Source organism: Salvia miltiorrhiza, chromosome 1 (assembly GCF_028751815.1).
Source record: "Salvia miltiorrhiza cultivar Shanhuang (shh) chromosome 1, IMPLAD_Smil_shh, whole genome shotgun sequence".
NCBI lineage: Eukaryota > Viridiplantae > Streptophyta > Magnoliopsida > Lamiales > Lamiaceae > Salvia > Salvia miltiorrhiza.
In genome coordinates this window covers 34,079,830-34,102,345 of record NC_080387.1, presented here as the reverse complement: position 1 = coordinate 34,102,345, position 22,516 = coordinate 34,079,830, and the positions used below count along the sequence as shown (strand labels likewise).

General features: G+C 36.2%; 4 protein-coding genes across 6 annotated transcripts; 2 read left to right on the top strand and 2 right to left on the bottom strand.

Annotated features, from left to right (window-relative positions):
* Positions 1-7,504: 7,504 nt before the first annotated feature.
* LOC131006800 (secreted RxLR effector protein 161-like) lies at positions 7,505-7,972 on the bottom strand. The gene has a single exon (XM_057933944.1). It carries the CDS (start codon positions 7,970-7,972, stop codon positions 7,505-7,507), a length of 468 nt encoding a protein of 155 aa, XP_057789927.1.
* A 4,074-nt stretch (positions 7,973-12,046) lies between these two features.
* LOC131006793 (glycine-rich cell wall structural protein 1.8-like) lies at positions 12,047-12,370 on the bottom strand. The gene has a single exon (XM_057933934.1). The coding sequence runs from the start codon at positions 12,368-12,370 to the stop codon at positions 12,047-12,049; it is 324 nt and encodes a 107-aa protein (XP_057789917.1).
* A 3,500-nt stretch (positions 12,371-15,870) lies between these two features.
* Positions 15,871-21,285, top strand: LOC131021637 (uncharacterized). 3 transcript variants are annotated; one of them, XM_057950906.1, is made up of 3 exons: positions 15,871-16,334; positions 16,414-16,498; positions 16,835-21,285. In XM_057950906.1, the coding sequence occupies exon 3, from the start codon at positions 19,552-19,554 to the stop codon at positions 20,800-20,802; it is 1,251 nt and encodes a 416-aa protein (XP_057806889.1). In that variant the 5' UTR covers positions 15,871-16,334; positions 16,414-16,498; positions 16,835-19,551; the 3' UTR covers positions 20,803-21,285. The 3 variants fall into 3 exon arrangements, with proteins under 3 accessions (XP_057806889.1, XP_057806885.1, XP_057806878.1); XM_057950902.1 differs by having other exon boundaries at positions 16,414-18,569; positions 18,687-21,285; XM_057950895.1 differs by having other exon boundaries at positions 16,414-21,285.
* On the top strand, positions 16,231-16,918 carry LOC131006785 (uncharacterized). Its single transcript, XM_057933923.1, has 2 exons — positions 16,231-16,334; positions 16,414-16,918. The coding sequence occupies exons 1-2, from the start codon at positions 16,231-16,233 to the stop codon at positions 16,916-16,918; spliced, it is 609 nt and encodes a 202-aa protein (XP_057789906.1).
* Positions 21,286-22,516: the final 1,231 nt, after the last annotated feature.

Below are 22,516 nucleotides of genomic sequence, written 5' to 3'. Positions count from 1 at the left end.
TACGATAATAATTATTGATCAAATAGATAAAAAATGATAGTGTTTTTTTTAATATATATGTTTTCCCTGTATTTTATTTATTTTATTTTTTATATTTATTTCCACTTTTGTAAGAATATTACATTTCTTTTGTTTTAAATGATGTTTTATTCTTTTTTTTTTTCGTGCATTTTATTTTTATATATTTATTTCTACTATAAGTACAGGTTTCAATGAGAATGAACAATGTGGTGAGAAATGAGAATGGATTTGGAATGTTAGATTTTCAAATCTTATGGCTGATATTTATTTAGAGGGGCCAAAATTTTACCTGGTTCGAATCCTGGAGGAAACAATTTTTTTTATTAATTAACGGAATATTGTTATTCAACACTTTATATTGCCTTATTCAACACTATATATCGACTTATTCATTATTCTCATTTCTCACGAAATAAGAATCATTTTTAGCCCTTAGATTATCAAGATCGACGGTTGATTCATCACCTTGTTGGATGAATTCATGGTAGTGAGTTCAAATCTCAAATGTAACAAAAAAATTGTTTTTCGCAATTCAAACATTTACACAGAGAATTCATAGGTGTTCTACTTAGAATTCGTACATTTTAGTTAGTTAAGAATTTATATGTTAAGAAATGTTTAGAATTTCAAAACAGACATATTACATGCATATAATAATTTCACACAAAAATACATAAAGTTTCACACAAAAATATATAACTTTGAATATAAAAAATGCATTTCATTATTATGAAATCTCTTTTATTTTATCTTTTGCGGTTTTATCAAATAATTCTTTTGAGAAATTCAAATATCATTAAATTATTTAACATTTTCTGTAAAGTTTTTTTAATATTTATAATATTAGATATAATATTCCTAAATATTACTGAAATTTATGAATTGTGCCTGTCAGCCTTGTCACATTGTAGTTGTACATATTGATTGCAGAGAATTATTGGCCCAAACAAGTAAGGAATGATTGAGAAGGACTTAGCACTTTGTTCCATAATTAAAGTCTGGCAGTTGTTCGTCAGAATGCCTTGGCCCAAATTAAATGAGTTGGATGGACGTATACATTTTCCCAATCATGTTTATGGGTAATTCTATTCACAGCCCCCATTTTATTCACTGTAGCCTCTTATATAAAATAATAATAATAAATAATTATAAATTTACAATTTTATCCTTTAAATTATACTCCCCTTTGAACTAAATACTACTACATCAATTCGTGTATAGCCCCCAAATCAACCACCACCACCACCACCATCGACGTCTCTCATTTTCTCCCTTTAACACTCTCTTTCTCTCTCGACCCAGAACACGCACGTACCCAAAGAAACACCGCCCTGTCCTTCTTCTTAAATCCACTGTCACCGCCCCTTTCAAGTTTCCGGCAAACAGCAGCGGCAGGGCTGCTGCCGTCGCCCAGAGACTCCTCGTCTCTCGTTCTTTGACTCATGTCCCTCATCTCTCTTTGAATACTTAGATCCCCAAGTTTGCCACCGCTTATTCCCTCGATTTTCGGCGAGCAGAGCCGTTGTCGGTGCTGTCGACCAACAACAACGGCTAATACAGAGGACCAACTTTTGAATTTTTTCTGAGCTGCTTGTGTCCCGTGTTGCGGCTGTTGCTTGTGTGTGACGGTGATCGTAGAATTAGGGCTAGGACTGATAAAGGCTCCGTTTTCTGTGATGAAGTGGTTCACCAAATAGATAGATTCCTTGTTAGATTTTTAGATTCTTAGTGCATTGAATCTAAATGTTGTTGCTTGTTGGTATTGATTTAAAAAGAATAGGGTAAAATTGTAAATTTATAAATTTTTTTATTATTATTTTATATGAGAGGCTATATTGAGTAATATGGGGGCTACAAATAGAATCACCCCATGTTTATTTGTTATACTCAATTAGGCCCAAATGAGTTAGTGATTATTAAGATGGATTGAACACTTTGTTTCACTAACTAAAACCCGCCAACTAGTGACGTTCAAGGTTAGTCGGAACCGGGTGAACTGGTCTAGACCCGGCCCATGGTCAATGATCCGGGTCCTGAACCGTTGATCACGGATCAAAACTAAAATCAGAACCGTGAAACACTCGGTCCGGTTCCAGGCCCAAAAATATAGAACTGAAAACCGGCGGTTAATCGCTGGGTCGGAAGCCGACGGTTAACCGTCCAAAATTGACAATTTTCCGCTTTTTTAATATTTTTTTAAATTGAAATTTGATAGTGTAGTACTAGTAAAATTGTTTAGTAAGTTTAGTTTACTTGTTCAATTTTATAATTTGAAATTATAATTTATTAGTACATGTAAATTGTAATTTTATTTTATTTTAAATTTAAAAAAAATATGGATTTTATTACATTTTGGATGTTAATGTGTCATTATTATATTTCTTTATATTTTTTTTAAATAACTTTGTTGTATGTAATATATTAAATAATGTAATCGACGATTTTTGGCTTGGCCCGAAACCGCCAGTTCAAGGCCCGCAATCGACCCTTCTCTACCTCTTTACGGGCCAATTACGGTTCACCTTCTCGGTGAACCGTGACCCAGCGATTCAGGCTCGGAGATCTCTATTGCCAACTATTCGCCATTATGCCTTGGCCCAAATGAGTTGGATGGACGTTTACATTTTCCCTCTGTCACATATATTTGCTATACTCAATTGGTCCAAATGAGTTAGTGATGATTAAGACGGATTGAGCACTTTGTTCCACTATCTAAAGCCTGTCAATTGTTCGTCATAATGCCTTGCCCAAATGAGTTGGATGGACGTTTACATTTTCCCTTTGTCGCGTTTATTTGCTATACTCAATTGGCCCAAATGAGTTAGTGATAATCTATACTATATTTAAAAGGGAGTTTTCAATTTGAAATTGATTTCAAATTGATTTGGAGATGGCAATTTTGTAAATTATGAAGAAATTATAGTCATAATTTATGAAACATTCAAATAACTATATTAATAAAATTATTTGTTAATATCATTCCTTAATTATAGGGCTGCTACTACGTACCCATGATTAACCGTTCATTGTTGTGGCCACAACCGTAAATTATTTTTATAAGGGGTGCTATTATATACTAATATTCCATTTGACACATTTTCAAGTAAATATATTATAATAAGACAAAAATCTATATATAATATAAAAGTGGAGTTTGTTTACCTCCAATTTTTCTCTCTCCTCATAAACTTTTCCTCCAAATTTTATATCTTTTTTTTTTAATTCTTTTTAAAAAAATCATTAATTTCTATTATAAAAATAGTGCTCAAAATGGATGTTAAATTAAAGATTGTGAAAAGATCTTTAATTTGATATAAAAATTATAAAAGTTAAATTTGAGATTATTATGTGATGATCGATTAAAATATTAAAATTAATTTTTGTTCGCTCTCATTTATCTATAATGTTGAATATCGTACTCTATTTTCATTTATTGGTGACAAACATAAGCATATGTCATTTTTTTCCTTTTAAAAAAGTTTACATGATTTTTAATTATAATTATTTAAATTACAATAATTTTTAATGCAATTAAGGGAGGAGGAAATTTGTATTAATTTTAATATGAATTTGTAAATAAAATATTAAGTTCTATATCTTAAAATTAGAATTTATAATAATATACGATTTGGAATGTTACAAGCCAAAATTATTATATTAAATGACGGCTATTAATTTAGTTATATTAATGTTATAGTGTAATCATAGTCCGTGCATCGCACGGGAGAGTGTACTAGTTAAGACGAATTAAACACTTTGTTCCACTAACTAAAGTCCTCCAATTGTTCATCATAATGTCTGATTAGTGTTCCTTCTTTTTCTACAGTAGTCACAAATAAAAATAATTTAATAAATACTCCCTCCGTCCCATTATTGAAGACCCACTTTCCTTATTGGGGTGTCCCAATAATAAAGACTCACTTCCAAAAAAGGAAATAATTAGGGCATAAGATACACTAATTAATTGCACTCTCTCACCGCCTCTCTCACTCTCTCGTCTCTCTCTCTCTCTCTCTCAATCCGCCTCTCCGCCTCTCTCACTCTCTCGTCTCTCTCTCTCTCAATCCAGCTTCTCCGGCGAGCCTCCGACCACCGCCGAGCACCCCTCGCCTCTCCGACCACTGACGGGGGCAGAGGGCCGAGACCTAGCCCTAGCCCCGCCGAACAGCGCGGCACCCCTCCCCCTCTCTTCTCCTTCTCCGCCGCCGCCTACTTCTCCTTCTCCAGCCGACGGCGGCTCTGGGGCCGCGCCGCGACCGCCTTTCTTCTTCCCCTCGCATCTCTCTCTGTCCGACTTCTCTCTCTTCCCCTCTCGGTTCTCCCTCGTCTCTCTCGCTCATCTCTCTCTCGACCTCTGCCGCCTTCTCCGACCGAACAGCCACCACCACGCGGCTCTGGTCTCCTTTCAAAAACCCAGATCCGCCAAACCACCACCCTCAATTTCTAGGTTCGATTTGAGAGAGGAAGAGAGTCGCAGATCTGGTTCTGAGGCGGCAGAGGCGTCACTCGAGATGCGTGCGCGTCTGAAACCGCCGCCCATCCCCCTCTCTTCTCCTTCTCCGGCGGCCGTAGCGGTGAGGCGGCGGAGGCGTCGTTCGATTTTCATGGATTCGAAATTTCTGGTTTTTTTTGTTGTGTTGTTTCATGAAATGGTTCTTCCTCTTTCTGCCAATTTTTGAAATGGTTCGCAATTTCTGGTTTTTTTGGTTGTGTTGTTTTGAAATGGTTCTTCCTCTTTCTGCCAATTTTTGTTTTGGAATGAGAATGGTTTTCATTTGCAATTTGATGCTAATTTTGAATCAGTTTTTTGTGCTAATTTTTTTGGAAAATTTGCAATTTCTAGTTTGATTTTCTGGGCTCCATTTTCGGCAGCATAGCATAGGGAATCGGTGGTGGTGGGGGTGGGCGGCGGCGGCGGCGGCGGCGGTGGTGGTCGGTGGTGGTGGGCAGTGGTAGTCCGAGAAATGAGAGAGAGAGAGTTGAGAGTTAAGGCCCTAATCAAATACACACCACAACACTTAATTCCTTAAACTACCTCATCTTAATCTCCGTGCCCAAAAGACCTATGTCTTTATTAATGGGACGGAGGGAGTAACAAATAGCGCCAAAATCCATGAACTTTTGGTGACTTTAGTTTTGACCATACCATGTCTTTCAAATGTTAGCGTAAAATACATAAATTTTTTATTTATTCTGATTTATCCCACAGCGAACTCCTCTGGTTAAATTTTTGCTTACTTGTGAATGACGTGGCTTACTAATGCTGACTTAGATAGTAAAAACGACGTCGTTTAAAATTAAAAATAAAATATTGTATACGTGTGTTGGCCTAGCGATAGGTGGTTAATGCCCAAGGCCTGAGGTCCTGGGTTCGAGTCTACCGTTGTGCGGTCTTTAAATTTCTTTATTTACTTGTGTATTTCATAAAAAAAAATATTATCGTTTGGTAATAAAACGACGTCGTTTTTTACTCACTGATTTCAAAACAAGCCCTAATTTTCTTATAATTTATCATTTCCTCCTAATTTCTCTCATTCGCGCATAAACAGAGAAAATAAAACAAAGTCTTACAACTGCACGTGAACATATATAAAATCTACGCTCCGGGGGTTTTCTTGGTGTGTGACGTTTGAATCAAAGCGAGGATTCGCAGGGATCCCATGGCCACAAAGTAGCTACATTTCAGGATAAGAGAGCAAGCTCGAGGTTGAGCGTGAGGAACTAGTCATGACAACTCTACAATCGCAACAAAAACACCTTCAATCGAAGTAGTGAACAAAGAATCCTACCAAAATTAGTGGCTGACAAAGAACCCTAATTTGTACGCTGCAAACTCAATTTCTACCCTAATTAACAATTCCAGCTCAAATTACAACATAATGACGATGTTTTAGTCTACGAAAAAAATCAAACAAATTGTGAAAATGGTGTGTTTTCTTTTGAAAAGTCGTAGAAAAAATCAGAATTCACTGAGAGTTGATGTATTTCATGGCAAATAACCCTTTAATTTATAAGCTTTGCGGACGACATTGCCATGATAGCAATTTCGGGTGCCAGGTAAATTGCAAAAAATAAAAATATTAAATGTGGAAGAATATAGATTTGGGAGGATTTGAATTTAAGTGGACGTGTGTGTAGTGTAGGGAGATATGTTTTGATGATGAGCAACTTTTTTTTTTCACTCGCTACTTGAAATAATACAATACATACACACACACACACATATATATATATATATAGGGTTAGGTTCAATGAAAAAGACCTAAATGTAATAAAGAAGAGAGAAGTAATCTCATCCGTTGATCTTATCTAATCTAGCGAACATGATTTATTCACGCCATGTTCAACGGATTTTTTCGTTGAACATTCATGAACATATACAATATTTTTGGGGGTTCTGGATTTCGACCCCGCATATGTTCAACGAAAAAATCCGTTGAACATGGCGTGAATAAATCATGTCGGTTAGATTAGATAAGATCAACGGATGAGATTACTTCTCTCTTCTTTCTTACATTTAGGCCTTTTTCATTGAACCTTAGCATATATATATATATATATATATATATATATATATATATATATATAGGGTGTGGTTCTAGAGAGAACTACATTATTTGTGAGAACGGGAGAACCATCAAATCTAATGCATTCACTGTAAAAATTAATGCATTCGCTGTTAAAATTAATGCACTAAAAAAATTAAAAAAAATGCTCCCTTCAGGATTCGAACCCAGGATCTGCATTCATCCAACAAGATGATGCATCCACCGTAGATCTTGATGATCGAATGGCTGAAAATGGTTCTCCGGTCTTCTTTTATTTATGGTTCTTTCTTGAACCTCTCCCTATATATATATATATATAAGGGCGGAAATAAGAGCATTTGTTAAGATATAAAATAAGAATCATTTTCAGCCATTAGATCATCAAGATCTACGGTTGATTCGTATTCCTGTTGGATGGATTTATGGTCCTGAGTTCGAATCCCAAAGGTAGCAAAAATTTATTTTTCGCAATTCATACCTTTATACATCGAATTCATACGTGTTCTACATAAAATTCATACATTAAAAATTGCTCTTATTTCTTATTTTAAGATGTGCTCTCACGGTAGCCCACCCCTATATATATATATATATATATATCTAACTAAGTCTGTGATTCTTCATAACCAACTTTAATTTGTGGCCTAATTTTAAATACTAGAACTTTCTACATTTTCTCTTCCCATTATTTCTCTACTTCTAGAACTTTCTCACAATTTCTTTTGTTTTTGTTTTTGTTTTTTTTTTCTTGATTCTAGAGTTTTCCTTACAAAATATCTTTGCGATGCATTCTCTAATGTAATAGAAGCGAGTGTCATTATGTTTGCTTCGATTATTAAATATTGGATTCTTTGCTAGTGCAATTGGTGACTTGTTATCCACGCATAACGTAGTTGGCTTTTCCTGTGGCCATCCAAGCTCTTCCAATAAACTTCTTAGCCAAATTGCATGCAAACACTAGATGTGGCAGCCACATATTCAGCTTCACATGTTGACAACGTGATTATTGGTTGTTTTTTTGACATCCAGATGAACGTATCTACCATGAAGAACACGAATCCACTTGTACTCTTGTGGTCATCATTATCTCCAGCCCAATCGCTATCACTGTATCCGACAAGCTTATATTGATCAAGACTTGAATAGAGCAGGCCATAGTTGATCGTACCTTTGAGACATCGAAGAATTCTCTTTGTTGCCTTAATATGCATAATGGTTGGAACCTCCATATAGTGACTTACGAGCCATGTGGCATAAACTATGTCTGGCCTTGTGCAAGTTAAGTATCGCAAGCTTCCAAACAAGCTCTTGTATAGCTTCAGGTAAACTTTTTCTCCTCCATCGTTCTTGGATAGCTTAATCCTGCATTCCACCGGTGTGTTGATTGCTTTACAGTCCTCCATCATGAACTTCTAGAAATTTCCTTGACATAGCCTTCTTGTGTGATGAAGATTCCATCTTTGAGTTGTTTGACTTCCACACCGAGGTAGTATGCCATCAACCCAATGTATGTCATCTCGAATTCCTTTGTCATGGTCTTCTGAATTCCTTGAACATACTTGGATTATTTCCTATGAAGATGAGATCATCCACATACAAGCAAACAATTAAAATATCTTTTACTTTAATTTTGATGTAAACGGCATGCTTAGACATGGCCACGGTCCGGTCCCCGGTTCGAACCGAACCCGAACTGCCCGTTCCACGGTTCTGAAAACGGGAACCGGAACCGAACTGACTTTAAACCTTGAAGGTTCCGGTTTCAAATCGTGAACTAGCGGTTTCGGTTCCGATTCGAATCGTGAAAACCGTCTGTTTTTTACTTTTTTTTGTAATGTTTTATGTATTTAAATGAAATATGCTTTAATTATATGAAATATGCTTTAATAAAATAAAAGGCACAACAAAATATAAATTGCATAATTACTTTATTTGAATATTGAACTTAAAAATTGCAACTCTTACAAATACAATTTAAGTTACAAAGTTGCACCTTTACAACTCTTATAAATAAAATTTACAAATTACAATTTTTGGATGCTAAAATAAAATTACAACTCTTAATTTACAACTTGTAATTTAGGGGAAAAAAAATAATGGAAATAGGACTTGAGCTTAATTATAACATTTAAGTTATAATTAAGTTGTCTACGTATCCCGAAGGAATCAAAGTCCACGTAGTTTTCTTACATTCGTCTTATCTTTGGTGACACCACATAATCATGAAGTCTTCTACATGTCGAAGTCGAAGTCATCGTCAAAGTCTTCGCCTTCGGTGCATTGAGATGACTCGCTCGCATCGGTGGTGTCGCATTCGGTCGTGGATACGGGGTACTCTACGAACAAATCATCCCATTTATTTTCTTGCTCTCTTGTTTCGGCTAATGTATGATCTTTGAGCAATAGTTGAGCTTCAAGATTATGCGGTGTCATTTGGGATCTTCGTTCATAGAGCATGTATTCCGTTTCGTTAAAAGCTTGCTCGACCGCTATAGTTGATGCCGGGACGAAAAAGATCTCTTTCGCCATGATTGCAAGGATAGGGTATTGGCCTTACTTAATTGACCACAAATTCAACACGTCCACGTCATTTGGTCATGCATTAAGCAATTCCCCTCCATTTGACTCCATAAGGTATTCTTCTAATTCGAAAAATTGTGTTTGACTACTACTTTGACCTTTTTTGGCGAATTTTTTTTGAAGCATTTGACCCGCTTGAGGAAAGGCCACGAGTACATTTTCTCTTCCTATTATTTCTCTATTTCTAATTCTCACATTTTCTTTTGTTTTCTTTTTCTTTCTTGATTTTCCTTACAAAATATCTTTGCATTTATAAATCAATTTTACTAATATTTATATTGCAACAGTAAACTCCGATGATGACCAAAACACAACTGAAAGATAATTAATATTCTTAGCTGAAATGCAGTTTACTGAAGAAATCGAAGACTGCTAAAACTCAGCTGAAGATCAAACTATCAAGGAAAACCAACCGTCGATCTATATGAAGGATAACTAGATTGACGATTGTTATCTTTGGCTGAAGAGGATTCGTTTCCCATCTTTGGTTGACGCTGATGCTTGAATAAATGAGTCTAGTATTTATATTTTTTTTATTTTTTTTTAATTTGAGAGAGAGAGAAAGCGGTGAAGTTTGAATCCTAAATTTTATTATTTATAGACAGGAGTTTGTAGCATATAACGGAAAATGACGGAAAAGTAATAAATGTTAAATAACTATGAAATGTCATCCAAGTGCTCATGCAATGTGATTCCTCTAAATCTTCAACCAATATCCATCACGAAGCAAGAAACTGACACCTTCTTGATTTCACTCTTTAACTTTAAGTTTTTAAATTACATCTCTCTTAATACTCAAAACGGCGGGGATGGCTTAATTTGCGGATAATGAAAGAGCGGTAATTAAAGAGTTGGAGTCATTCTACGAAACATTATTTGTTTTGTTCATTTCTTATCAAACCGAAATATTGAAATGGTTGCCATGCGCTCAATTTTGCTACGACAGACTGAATACTAAGGTTGCTAACGAATTGAATAATCTCGAATATCATGATTTTGCATTCATATTTGAATACTAAACGAATCAAATCAAATCAAATCAAATCGAATATTTATATTTCGAATCAAATATTTATCAAATACGAATATCAAAATTCGAATATTGAAACAAATACAAATTATTTAATTAGTTTACAATCATAATTAAGATGCGAAACTTGTGGTGGAAGAATGACTTCAATTTAAAATTTCAATTTTTTAAATTATGAAGTTTTACTTTTTTAATTGTGAAGAATGACTTTAATGCATGTATATTACTCCCTCGGTCCCATTACAAATGTCTCGTGCCATTACAAATGTCTCATTCATTTTTTGGCAATATATTCTCTCCCTATACTTTAAACAATTTTCATCAACCCACTTTTTCTACTTTCTATACATTTCTTAATCTCTGTGCCCAAAAGCAATGGAACATTTGTAATGGGACGGAGGGAGTATGATTATTTGTATTTTTCATTTTCAAAACTGTCAAATATTATATAATACCATAATTATTTTATTATATTTCTTTTATAATATTATAATTCTTATATATACATATATATATAATTAAATATTTGCGTAAAATTAAATTCATTCAATAAAGTGATGAATCCACGGTAACTTTTACAATTTAAGGATGAAAAATAGTTCATAATTTATTTTAGTCCATCCACACCACACACACATATATATAATATTTAAATATTTAATTAAGTATCGAATCGAATCGAATATCATAATTTTATATTTATATTTGAATATTAATCGAATCAAATCAAATATTTATATTAAAATTCAAATCTAATATTTTTTAAATATGATTATCATAATTTTAAATTAAATACCGAATCGAATAAAAATATTTGATTCGTTTACCATCCTTGTGACTGCACTATTTCAAGTGGCCAACTAATTAAGATGCAAACTAGGAACACAAATTCGCGCGGAACTTTAAATTAGCTAGATTTGGTGGGCCTATTAACTGAAATGTCAGCACCTAAATTCTTACTTTGACCCAAAAACCTCGATTTGGCAGTCTAGCCCTGTTCTTGTATTTTAGTTTAATTTATTACTCCACTAGCTCCATTACAAGTGAAACTCTTTTTTGAGGCACGAGAATTAAAAAAATATATATTTTATATGTAGATGAAAAAGTGAAAAGATATTTAAAGAGTAAAACTTTTACATAAAAAAAAAAATAATCTCACTTATGATGGGACACCTAAAATAGAAAGAGTCTCACTTATAGTGAGACAGAGAGAGTATTAAATGAAAATTTTAGTAAAGAAAAAAAAGAAAAATCTAAAGAAAATCCTTGAAACACATACAAAGCAGGTTAAGGAACCGGCTTTGCTAAAACCTCATAAAGAAAATTCAGTAAAAAAAACTTTAACAAATACTATTTTAGTTTAATTTAATAATTTATATTTTATTACTACATTCAATCACATTTAATTAATGTACAATTATGTATATATATGTCTGCGCTCGCTCAAAGAAGTAAAGAAATTTACAAGAAAACGTTTACTAGTAAAATTCATAAGTTTATAGTGGAATATCATGAGTTTGAATAGCAATCACTAATATTTTAAAGGGTTAATGCCATGAAAAACCATGAACTTTGGTGCGATTTCTAAACTTTCCATGAACTATTTTTTTTATTAAATTTTTCATGAACTTAAACACTTGAACAATTTTTCCACGATTTTTACCTCCGGTGAAGGTCCGGTCTTAGCTGGCACCTACGTGGCAATACCGAGCTAACATGGCGCCTACGTGGTAATACCGAGCTGATGTAGCATTGCCAGAGCTGATATTTCACTCCAGAGCTGAGTCGGCAGAGCTGAGTTGGCAGAGCAGAGTCGATAGAGCAGAGTCGGCAGAGCAGAGTCGGCAGCTCTGCACTCTGGCAAGGCTTAGTCAGCTCTGCCGCCGCCCCGCCGCCCTTCTCCACCACCACACCTCTTTCTCCATCGCCCTTCCCCCAACCAGCTCTTAGATCTGCCGCCCCCTCCGCTGCCTTCCCCCACCACCACACCTCTCTCTTCATCGCCCTTCCCCACCACTATCACCAGATCCGCCGTACCTTCCCCCACCACCACACCAGATCCACCGCCTTCATCTTCCCCCAACCACCTCTCAGATCTGCCGCTCTCTCCGTTGCCTTCCCCCAACCACCTCTCGGATCTGCCGCCCCCTCCGCTGCCCTCCTCCACCACCATTAACGGCAGTGCAGCCATCTGCCCGCCCTTCCACTGCCTTCCCCCACTACCACACCAGATTCGCCGCTGCCCTCCCCTCAAAAATCGGATCTACCATCCTCTTCTCCCAAATTAGGGATTTATTGTATGGGTGTGCTCCTAAATTGAGAAATTGAGAAGAGAGATCGAGAGATGGATGTATAACTTCACGAATTCTGTCATTGAGAAATTGTGTGAGTGTTTTCCTGAATTGAGAAATTGAGAAAAGAGAGAGATCGAGAGATGGGAGTATCATTGCGTCGAGAAGCGGCGGCGAGTTTGCTTCGTTGGAGAAGAAGCTGTAACGGCGGCGCAGCCATCTGCCCGCCCCTCCGCTGCCTTCCCCCACCACCACACCAGACCCGCCCCTCCAGCGAAAATCTGCACTCGGTTGCTTCGTTTGGACTCTGGAGAGTTTGCTTCATTTAGACTCCGGCAAAAATCTGCACTCCGGCGAGCTCGGCCACCACCTGAGAGAGAGAGAGAGGGGTTTGGATTCAAAACGACGTCGTTTTACTCCTAACTAAACGACGTCGTTTTGATTCACCGCCGGTGACGCCATGTCACTTTTCAGGTCACTTAAAAATTCCATGTCAACATTCAATTTGGGGATTTTTGAAAATCATGGGAAAATTGTTCGAGTGTTTAAGTTCATGGAAAATTTGATAAAAAAAATAGTTTATGGAAAATTTGAAAATCGCACCAAAGTTCATGGTTTTTCACGGCATTAACCATATTTTAAAATCAAATTAACTAAAGTTTCCCTATTGGAGTTTGTGACCTACGAACAAAAAGAGTTTGTATATACATGTTTCCGCGCTTTCAAAGGTATAAACAAATCTACAATAAGACGATTGATTCGCGTTTCACAAAAAAATATAAACTAAAATTAAATCAATCGGTATTATGATACAAATTATTAGGGTTTTCCCAATTCAATATTGTTTGTCGAAATTTCAATTTTTATGTTGATGGACAAGCACATTTTCAAATGTAAAAGTTAAGGTTGCAACCATTTAATTATTGCCAGGGGCCCGTTGAATGAGTCCAGGATGGAAAGGTCCTTGGTATGCCACCGTGCGAGCAAATGTTATGAAATGTTATGATCATATGTGTTACCATTTTATTAACGTGGACAATTATTGCATGTTCCCACACTGAGTGTACTTTGTATGCTCATCCCATATTTAAAATTTTCAGGTTTTAAAGGTCGGAGGCACGTGGAAGGTCGAATGGCGAGTCAAATATTTTGTATTTAGTTTTACTTAAAGATGTTATGTTGAGTAAAGTATTTTAAAATAAGATATTTATTTCTTTATTTTCACATTAAATATTAATTTATAGTCATGATTTTTCCGCATGCGTTTTCATTTAAAATTAAATTGGATTTGGGTGTCACAGTAAGACCCAATGTTGACCACACATTTGGGACATGTGGCGCATCAAGATTGTGACACGTGGCAAAGAGCTTTCAAGGCATTTCAAGGCAAAATCTGCAGAGGAGTAAAATTGGAATATATCTTTCGGAATTAAAAATAAAAAAATAAAAAAAAATTAGATTTTCTAAAAATAGACATATTTTACATGCATATAATATCACATAAAAATGCACAAAGCTTGACACAAAAAATACATACCTTTGAACAGAATAATGCATTTTATTTTTACAAATTTAGTACTCCCTCCGTCCGCTAAAAGTATTCCACAATTACTATATTTGGCGTCCGCAAAAAGTATTCCACTTTCCTTTTTAAGTCATGGTCCCACCATCCACATTTATATTTTATCCTTACAAACACTTTTTATTTACAAAAAAACTCACCCCAAATTCAATCTCAACCAAACATCTCATAAAGTGGTGGAACCATTTCTCCACTACATCAACATCATCTCCAATTTTATTAAACTCCGTGCCCAGCCAAAGTGGAATACTTTTGGCGGACGGAGGGAGTAGTATTTTTGCCACCCCACCCCCCCCCCCCCCCCCCCCCAAAAAAAAATAAATAGACATGTTTCACATGCATATAAAATCATATTAAAAATGCATAAAGTTTTACATAAAAATGCATTAAATTATACAAAAAATGCATTTCATTTTGACAAATCTAGTATTTTTGCCACCCCACGCTGCACCATCCCCAACCCCCACCCCCAAGCCAAAAAAAGATTATTTTTTATTTTTTTCACAATTTTTTTACCGCTGCCCCCCACCAGCCCCTCCCCCACCCCCACCCCCTTAAGCCATTTATTTTTCACAAATTTGTTTTTTTGACCGCTGCCCACCCCACCCCACCCTTCCCTTACAAATCTAATTTTTTTCACAAATCTAAAACATAAAAAAAATTAAAAATTTTGGCTTGGGGGCTGGTGGGGGATGGGTCAGCGGTCAAAAAAATCAAGTTTGTGAAAAAATAAAATAAATAATCTTTTTTTGGCTTGGTGAGTGTATTTTTCTGTTCAAAGTTATGCATTTTTGTGTGAAATTATATGCATGTAAAACATGTCAGTTTTTAGAGGGTGGTGGTGTGGGGTGGGTGGCGAAAATACTAGAATTTGTAAAATGAAATGCATTTTTGTGTGAAATTTTATGCATCTAAAATATGTATGTTTTGAGAAAATCTAAAGAAAATATATAGTTTTTTTTATTTTTAATTTCGAAAAATATATATTTCGATTTTACCCCTCTGCAGATTTTGCTTTAGAATGTCTTGGAAGCTCCTTGCCACGTGTCACAATTTTGATGCGCCACATGTCCCAAATGTGTGGTCAAGATTTGGTCCTACGTATTAGGTTAAGCAATGGTTCTATGAGAACCCAACCATATATATATATATATAGAGAGAGAGGTAAAGGATCAGGTGAAAACTAAATCTTATGAACAAACACATAAAATACGTGAACAAGAGATAGTTAAATCGTGAACAATTAAATATAATATATATACAAGATTCAACCATCTCTTGTTCATGTATTTTATGTATTACAATTGTTCGCAACTTGATTATTTCTTATTCACGTATTTTATGTGTTTGTTCATAGGATTTAGTTTTCACCGAAAGACAGAATTTTCACTTGAACCTAATCCTATATATATATATATATATATATATGTAGAGGTATTATGATTTTAAAAAAATGAAGTAACTTTTTCTTAGTAATAAAAAAATAAAAATAATTAATTTTATGATATTTACATATACTAGTATATTTTTTTGGGTACAATTGTAATCCTATTATACCACTGGATTCACCAATACTCATCAAAACTGGACGAGTACTACTTATTACATGCTAGTTTTCCATAATTGTAAGCTTTCTCTAATTTCTTTGTTGAATAATAGATCTTTTTTTGTTGTTTTTATGATATCCATATCCACGTGCCAAAACCGTGACTTTGGTGGCCCACAATAATTGCATGCGTCGGTAGGAAAATAGTTTTTTTTTTTTTTTTTTTTTTGTGTTTGGTTTATGATGATCTATAAATGAGAGAGCGGAGAAGAAGAGAAGTGTAACAGCATCTGCTTAAGAAAAAAACAGCAGTAGTAGCAGCAATGGCGGCGGAGCTTCCAAATTTCATCGTGGTGAGGGCAAGCGTCCAACAGCGGTACGTGTCGCACTTCAAGGGGCTGGAACTTCACAGGCGCCACCGAAGTCAACATTTTCAGCCCACTGGCGCAGATCCAAGTAGAGCAGGCCAAAAGCGACTCCCGCTACGTTCACTTCCGCTTCGTCCACACCAACAACGCCATGCAAATCATCGCAGTCGCCGACCAGCCTGAGGAAGATTTGTCCAACACGCTCTTCCAGCCCATAATCACGCCCGGCTCCACCAACCTCGCCCTCAACCAACCGCCGCATTGATGTCGTGGGTCACGGCATTCCCCCAATTCATTTTCTCCTCCAAGGTGGCACTGGAGGCACTCCTCACTTCCAGGCATGTCGCTTTCAAGGGACACGATGGCAGGTACCTACTATTTCTTCCCTCCATTCTTCTAATCATCATCATCATCGGCCTTACCTTAATTAAAATTGCTTGCTTGCAGGTATGTGAGAGGCTTGACGGTCCAGAATTTTCCGTACCAGCAGCTGTATGCGGACGACCCCAACGCCCAGGAAACGGGGTTCGAGGTGCACACCATGCTGGACGGACATGTCCGCATAAACTCCCTTCATTTCGATAGGTTCTGGAGACGCAGTCCCAATTGGATATGGGCCGACAACAACGACACCCACGCTGACACCTTGTTTTGGCCTGTCAAAATTGACGACAACACCATTGCGCTTCGGAACGCAGGCAACAACAACTTCATCGTGCCTTTGCGCATCCACGGAAAGACAGACTGTCTGAACGCCCAAGTACCCAACATGACCTTAGAAACGAGATTTGAGGTGGAGGAGCTGGTTCTCAAAAGAGAGATCTACCACGTCAGATACCGAATGGAGGAATCTCGAATCTACGACGAGGAGCCCTCCATCGCTGGAACAGCCACCGCCGGTAATTTTCTCGTCGGTAACACAATTACCGGCGGCAAAACACGCCGCCGGTAATTAACGGCGGTAGGTCCCACCGTTATATTTCCTCGGCGAACGGTGGAGATATACCGGCAAATTACCGGCGGCAATATGCCGCCGGTAATTACCGGCGATGACTTTGCCGCCGGTAATATTCACCGGACGGCGGCGGTGAATATCACCGGAGATTATTCTCCTTACCGGCGGTAAAATGCCGCCGCTAATTGCCGGCGGCATAATTAGGGCTGCCGCCGGTTCAGGAACCGCCGGTTCGGGGCCCGAACCGGCGGTTCAGGTTCGAAAAATTCGTGAACCTGAACCGGCCCGCCTAAAATTTGAAGGGCCGGTTTTTGGACCCTGAACCGGCGGTTCCGGGCCGGGCCCAAAACCGGCGGTTCCGAGCCCAAAACCGGCGGTTCTCGGGCTTCTCCTCTTCTTCTGTTTTTTTTTTTTTTGAAAATTTTTGAAATTACTCAACTTAAATAATATTTTAATTTTAATCAAATGTAGGTTCTCTATTTATAGTGTACTACACATTGTAGAGAATCCTACATTTTTGAATGTGGGATAATTTCAACTTAATGTAGCTTCACTATACTATTTATAGTGTACTGCACATTGTAGAGAATCCTACATTTTTCAATGTGGGATAATTTCAACTTAATGTAGCTTCACTATACTATTTATAGTGTACTACACATTGTAGAGAATCCTACATTTTTCAATGTGGGATAATTTCAACTTAATGTAGCTTCCTATTTATAGTGTACTACACATTGTAGAGAATCCTACATTTTTCAATGTGGGATAATTTTAATATTTTTTTAGGCCCTCAAAAAAATATTAGTAATCAAAATCAATTAATATTTTTTTAGGCCCTCAATTAATGATTAATTAATTTTTCTATAGAGTGTTCATAAAAGGGAGTCAAGAATCAACGATGAAAAGTAACATAAAATTAATCAATTGACTCTCTATTACAAAAAATATATGTTTTCAAATGTTTGATATAAGTATATAACTAAGGCACGTTATCAAAGGCATACATATGTCAATTGATGGTGCCAGGTATATTTCTAAGTTATAAGTTATATATTTATAAATTATAAGTTATATATTTATAAGTTATAAGTTATAATATATTACATGAGAATTGAATTGAAATAAAATAAAGGAAAAATAATTAACACATTGAGAACCAAAAATTCAAATGAATTCATAAAAATAGATATCTTTATTGAATTTATTCCACGTACCAAAAGAATATTACAAGGATACAAATTACATAATCTTTAAAATTGAATAAGTAAACTAACTAATACTAACTAATTGATCCCTAGACCTTATAAGTTATAAGTTACATATTTATAAGTTATATATTTAGAAGTTATAAGTTATTACATGAATATAAGTTATATATTTATAAGTTAGGTTGAGTGATCCCACATTGAAAAATGTAGGATTCTTTATAATGCGTAGTACATTATAGATAGTGAAGCTACATTATCCCACATTGAAAAATGTAGGATTCTCTACCATGTGTGGTACACTATAAATAGTGAAGTTACATTATCCCACATTGAAAAATGTAGGATTTTCTACCATGTGTAGTACACTATAAATAGTGAAACTACATTTAGTTAAAATTATTAGGATTTGAATATAAAATTAAAAAAAAAAAAAATTGGTCGGGCCCGGCGGTTCAGGGCCGGACCGGCGGTTCAGGGTTGACAACCCTATGAACCTTAACCGGCCCGGATAACTGGCGGTTCGGCCCTGACCGTTGACCGGCGGGCCGGTTCAGGGTCGAACCGCCGGTTCCGGTCGGCCCTTGGCAACACTAGGCATAATGCCGCCGGTAATTTTTTTTGTAATTTAATTAATTAATTAATTATTACTGTAGGCACACGAAATTTATAAGATATAAAAGAATATTTTAATTTTATATCTTTGTTTATTTTGGAATCTTATGAAATCCAAGATTAAATATGATACATTATTAATAAAGATCTTACCATATTTCAAAGATAGAGATCAATTTCTTTGGCAGCAAGTCAAATCTAATATTGATATATATCAATATTCAAGAGCCAATAGGATCATGCCACGTCAGCCCTAAGCCCATAATCATGTGGGCTCTGGCCCAAAGCTTGACTCTTCCTACAACTATAAATAGGGGTCCTCATATCAGTTCTAAACACACACAAATCATTTGAGAGCTTAAGCATTGAAGGAGTAATTCACTACAACGAAGTCATCTCCAACAATCAAGGCATTCTTTGTGGAAGCAACCCAAAAGCTCAAGTCAAATCCAACGCTCGATCCAGAAATAAGGCGTAGGCCCTCTGCATCAACGTTATAAAGCCCAAAGCTCAAGGTTCAAGGCGTTCTACAAGGAAGTCAATACGTTCTTCATCAAATTCATCAAAGTCAACATTTAATTCAGAAATAAGGTGGAAGTCCTCTGGATTGACGTCATCAAATACAAATTCAAGTTCAAGTCATCAAATCAAATCCAAGGAGATCAAGAAGGTGAACTTCTCTCCAAAGATTTCAAGAAACATATCAAATTCAAATTCAAGTTCAAGTCATCAAATACAAATCCAAGGAGATCAAGAAGGCGTACTTCCCTCCAAAGATTTCAAGTAACATTTGAAGAGGATAATCAGATGATCAAGTGGAGATTCGCAACCCGCAACAAATTCATCTCAATCCATATATTTTGGATTTGTACACATTTTTTGTATTTCATTAAATTGAATACAATAAAATTTGTGTTTACAAATTTTGGCACGCCCGGTGGGACATCTCTACCTCTCATCTCTCATTTTCACCAACAGCAACTCAAGCAAATTCAAATGGAGAACAAAGCTTCAAGTGCTGCCCTAAACATCACTTTGGAGAACATTGGTGTTATCACTCGAGGCAAAGCTATGCAATTGGAGGAGATTTTCAAGCCTGCTTCAGCAATGGAAGAGCATTCAACCGCGAGCTACTATCTTGAAGCTCCTGTCATGGTGACAAACGCTTCTACTTTGGAGGAACAAGTTGCTAGCATAGCTAAGCTTCTTGAAAGCATGAACAAGCGTACATTGGAGCAAGACGCCAAGATCTCAAAGCTCATCTTAGAGAAAGGAGAAGGAAGTCGAGTGAATGACGAAAAAGATGAAAAAAGCGATGATTCAGAGTCATTCGAGAAACACCATGAAGAAAAGACGCCTCCTAAGAACATCGAAGTCTCTGCCGATGGCTTCATTCACATCAATCAACTCAAAGACTTCATCATGGGAACGGTCAAAGACAAGTTCGAAGGGACCTCGAAATCAGCATGGACGTATAGCAAGCCATATACTACAAGGATTGACTCCTTGAAGATGCCAATAGGCTACCAGCCTCCAAAGTTTCAACAATTTGATGGCAAAGGCAATCCAAAGCAACATGTGGCTCACTTTATGGAGACATGTAATGATGCGGGAACATATGGAGATTACTTGGTGAAGCAATTTGTTCGTTCCTTGAAAGACAATGCATTTGATTGGTATGTCAACTTGGAGCCAAATTCCATCGATAGTTGGGGGCAAATGCAAAAGGAGTTCCTCAATCGCTTCTATAGCACTCGAAGAACAGTGAGCATAGTTGAGCTTACAAACTCAAAACAATGGAAAGAAGAGTCAGTCATCGACTACATCAACCGATGGAGGGACTTGAGCTTAAATTGTAAAGATCAACTATCTGAAGCTTCAGCAATCGAGATGTGCATTCAAGGCATGCATTGGAGCCTTCAATACATCTTAAAAGGAATTCGACCAAATACATTTGAAGAGTTGACTACTAGAGCTCGTGACATGGAGTTAAGCATGATCGCAAATAAAGTTGATGATCTACACATGCAAATGTCAGACGACTATCAAGAAAACTAAGAAGCAAGTTATAGGGGCAAATCTCTTGAAGAAATCCCAAATGAAGATGATGAAGAAATCCCAACTGAAGATGATGAAGAAACTTCAAATGTAAGCACAAGTCAATCTTCAAGTTGAAATTCATAAAGTCAAAATGCTCCTTGGTAAGAGCCTAAACTATCAATTATGCTCCTTGAGAAGAGCCTAAACTATCAATGAAGCCCCCAAACATGAGCAAAAGGATCATTCAAGTTGAATACTCCTTGACACGAGTATAAAATGTCTACAAATTCAAATTCAAGTGAAGACTCCTTGACACGAGTATAAAATGTCAACAAATTCAAATTCAAGTGAAAACTCCTTGACACGAGTATAAAATGTCTACAAATTCAAGTTAAAGTGAAGACTCCTTGACACGAGTATAAAATGTCAACAAACTCAAATTCAAGTTGAAGACTCCTTGACATGAGTATAAAATGTCTACAAATTCAAATTCAAGTTGCATACTCCTTGACACGAGTATAAAATGTCTACAAATTCAAGTTAAAGTGAAGACTCCTTGACACGAGTATAAAATGTCAACAAACTCAAATTCAAGTTGAATACTCCTTGACATGAGTATAAAATGTCTACAAATTCAAATTCAAGTTGCATACTCCTTGACACGAGTATAAAATGTCTACAAATTAAAATTCAAGTGAAGACTCCTTGACACGAGTATAAAATATCTACAAATTCAAGTGAAGACTCCTTGACACGAGTATAAAATGTCTACAAATTCAAGTTGAAGAATCCTTGATACGAGCATAAATTATCGTAATTCAAATTGAAAAACTCTTGAATATGAGTATAAACTATTCACAAATTTGAATCCAAGAACTCCTTGATATGAGTATAAACTATCTAATAATTCAAAACTGTCGAGACTCGTTCATTTTCACGACAAGTCGTCCATGAACAAGTCTCGAGGGGGCATTTGTAGGCACGAAATTTATAGGCTATAAAAGAATATTTTAATTTTATATCTTTGTTTATTTTGGAATCTTATGAAATCCAAGATTAAATATGATACATTATTAATAAAGATCTTACCATATTTCAAAGATAGAGATCAATTTCTTTGGCAGCAAGTCAAATCTAATATTGATATATATCAATATTCAAGAGCCAATAGGATCCTGCCACGTCAGCCCTAAGCCCATAATCATGTGGGCTCTGGCCCAATGCTTGACTCTTTCTACAACTATAAATAGGGGTCCTCATATCAGTTCTAAACACACACAAATCATTTGAGAGCTCAAGCATTGAAGGAGTACTTCACTACAACGAAGTCATCTCCAACAATCAAGGCATTCTTTGTGGAAGCAACCCAAAAGCTCAAGTCAAATCCAATGCTCGATCCAGAAATAAGGCGTAGGCCCTCTGCATCAACGTTATAAACTCCAAAGCTCAAGGTTCAAGGCGTTCTACAAGGAAGTCAACACGTTCTTCATCAAATTCATCAAAGTCAACATTTAATTCAGAAATAAGGTGGAAGTCCTCTGGATTGACGTCATCAAATACAAATTCAAGTTCAAGTCATCAAATCAAATCCAAGGAGATCAAGAAGGCGAACTTCCCTCCAAAGATTTCAAGAAACATATCAAATTCAAATTCAAGTTCAAGTCATCAAATACAAATCCAAGGAGATCAAGAAGGCGTACTTCCCTCCAAAGATTTCAAGTAACATTTGAAG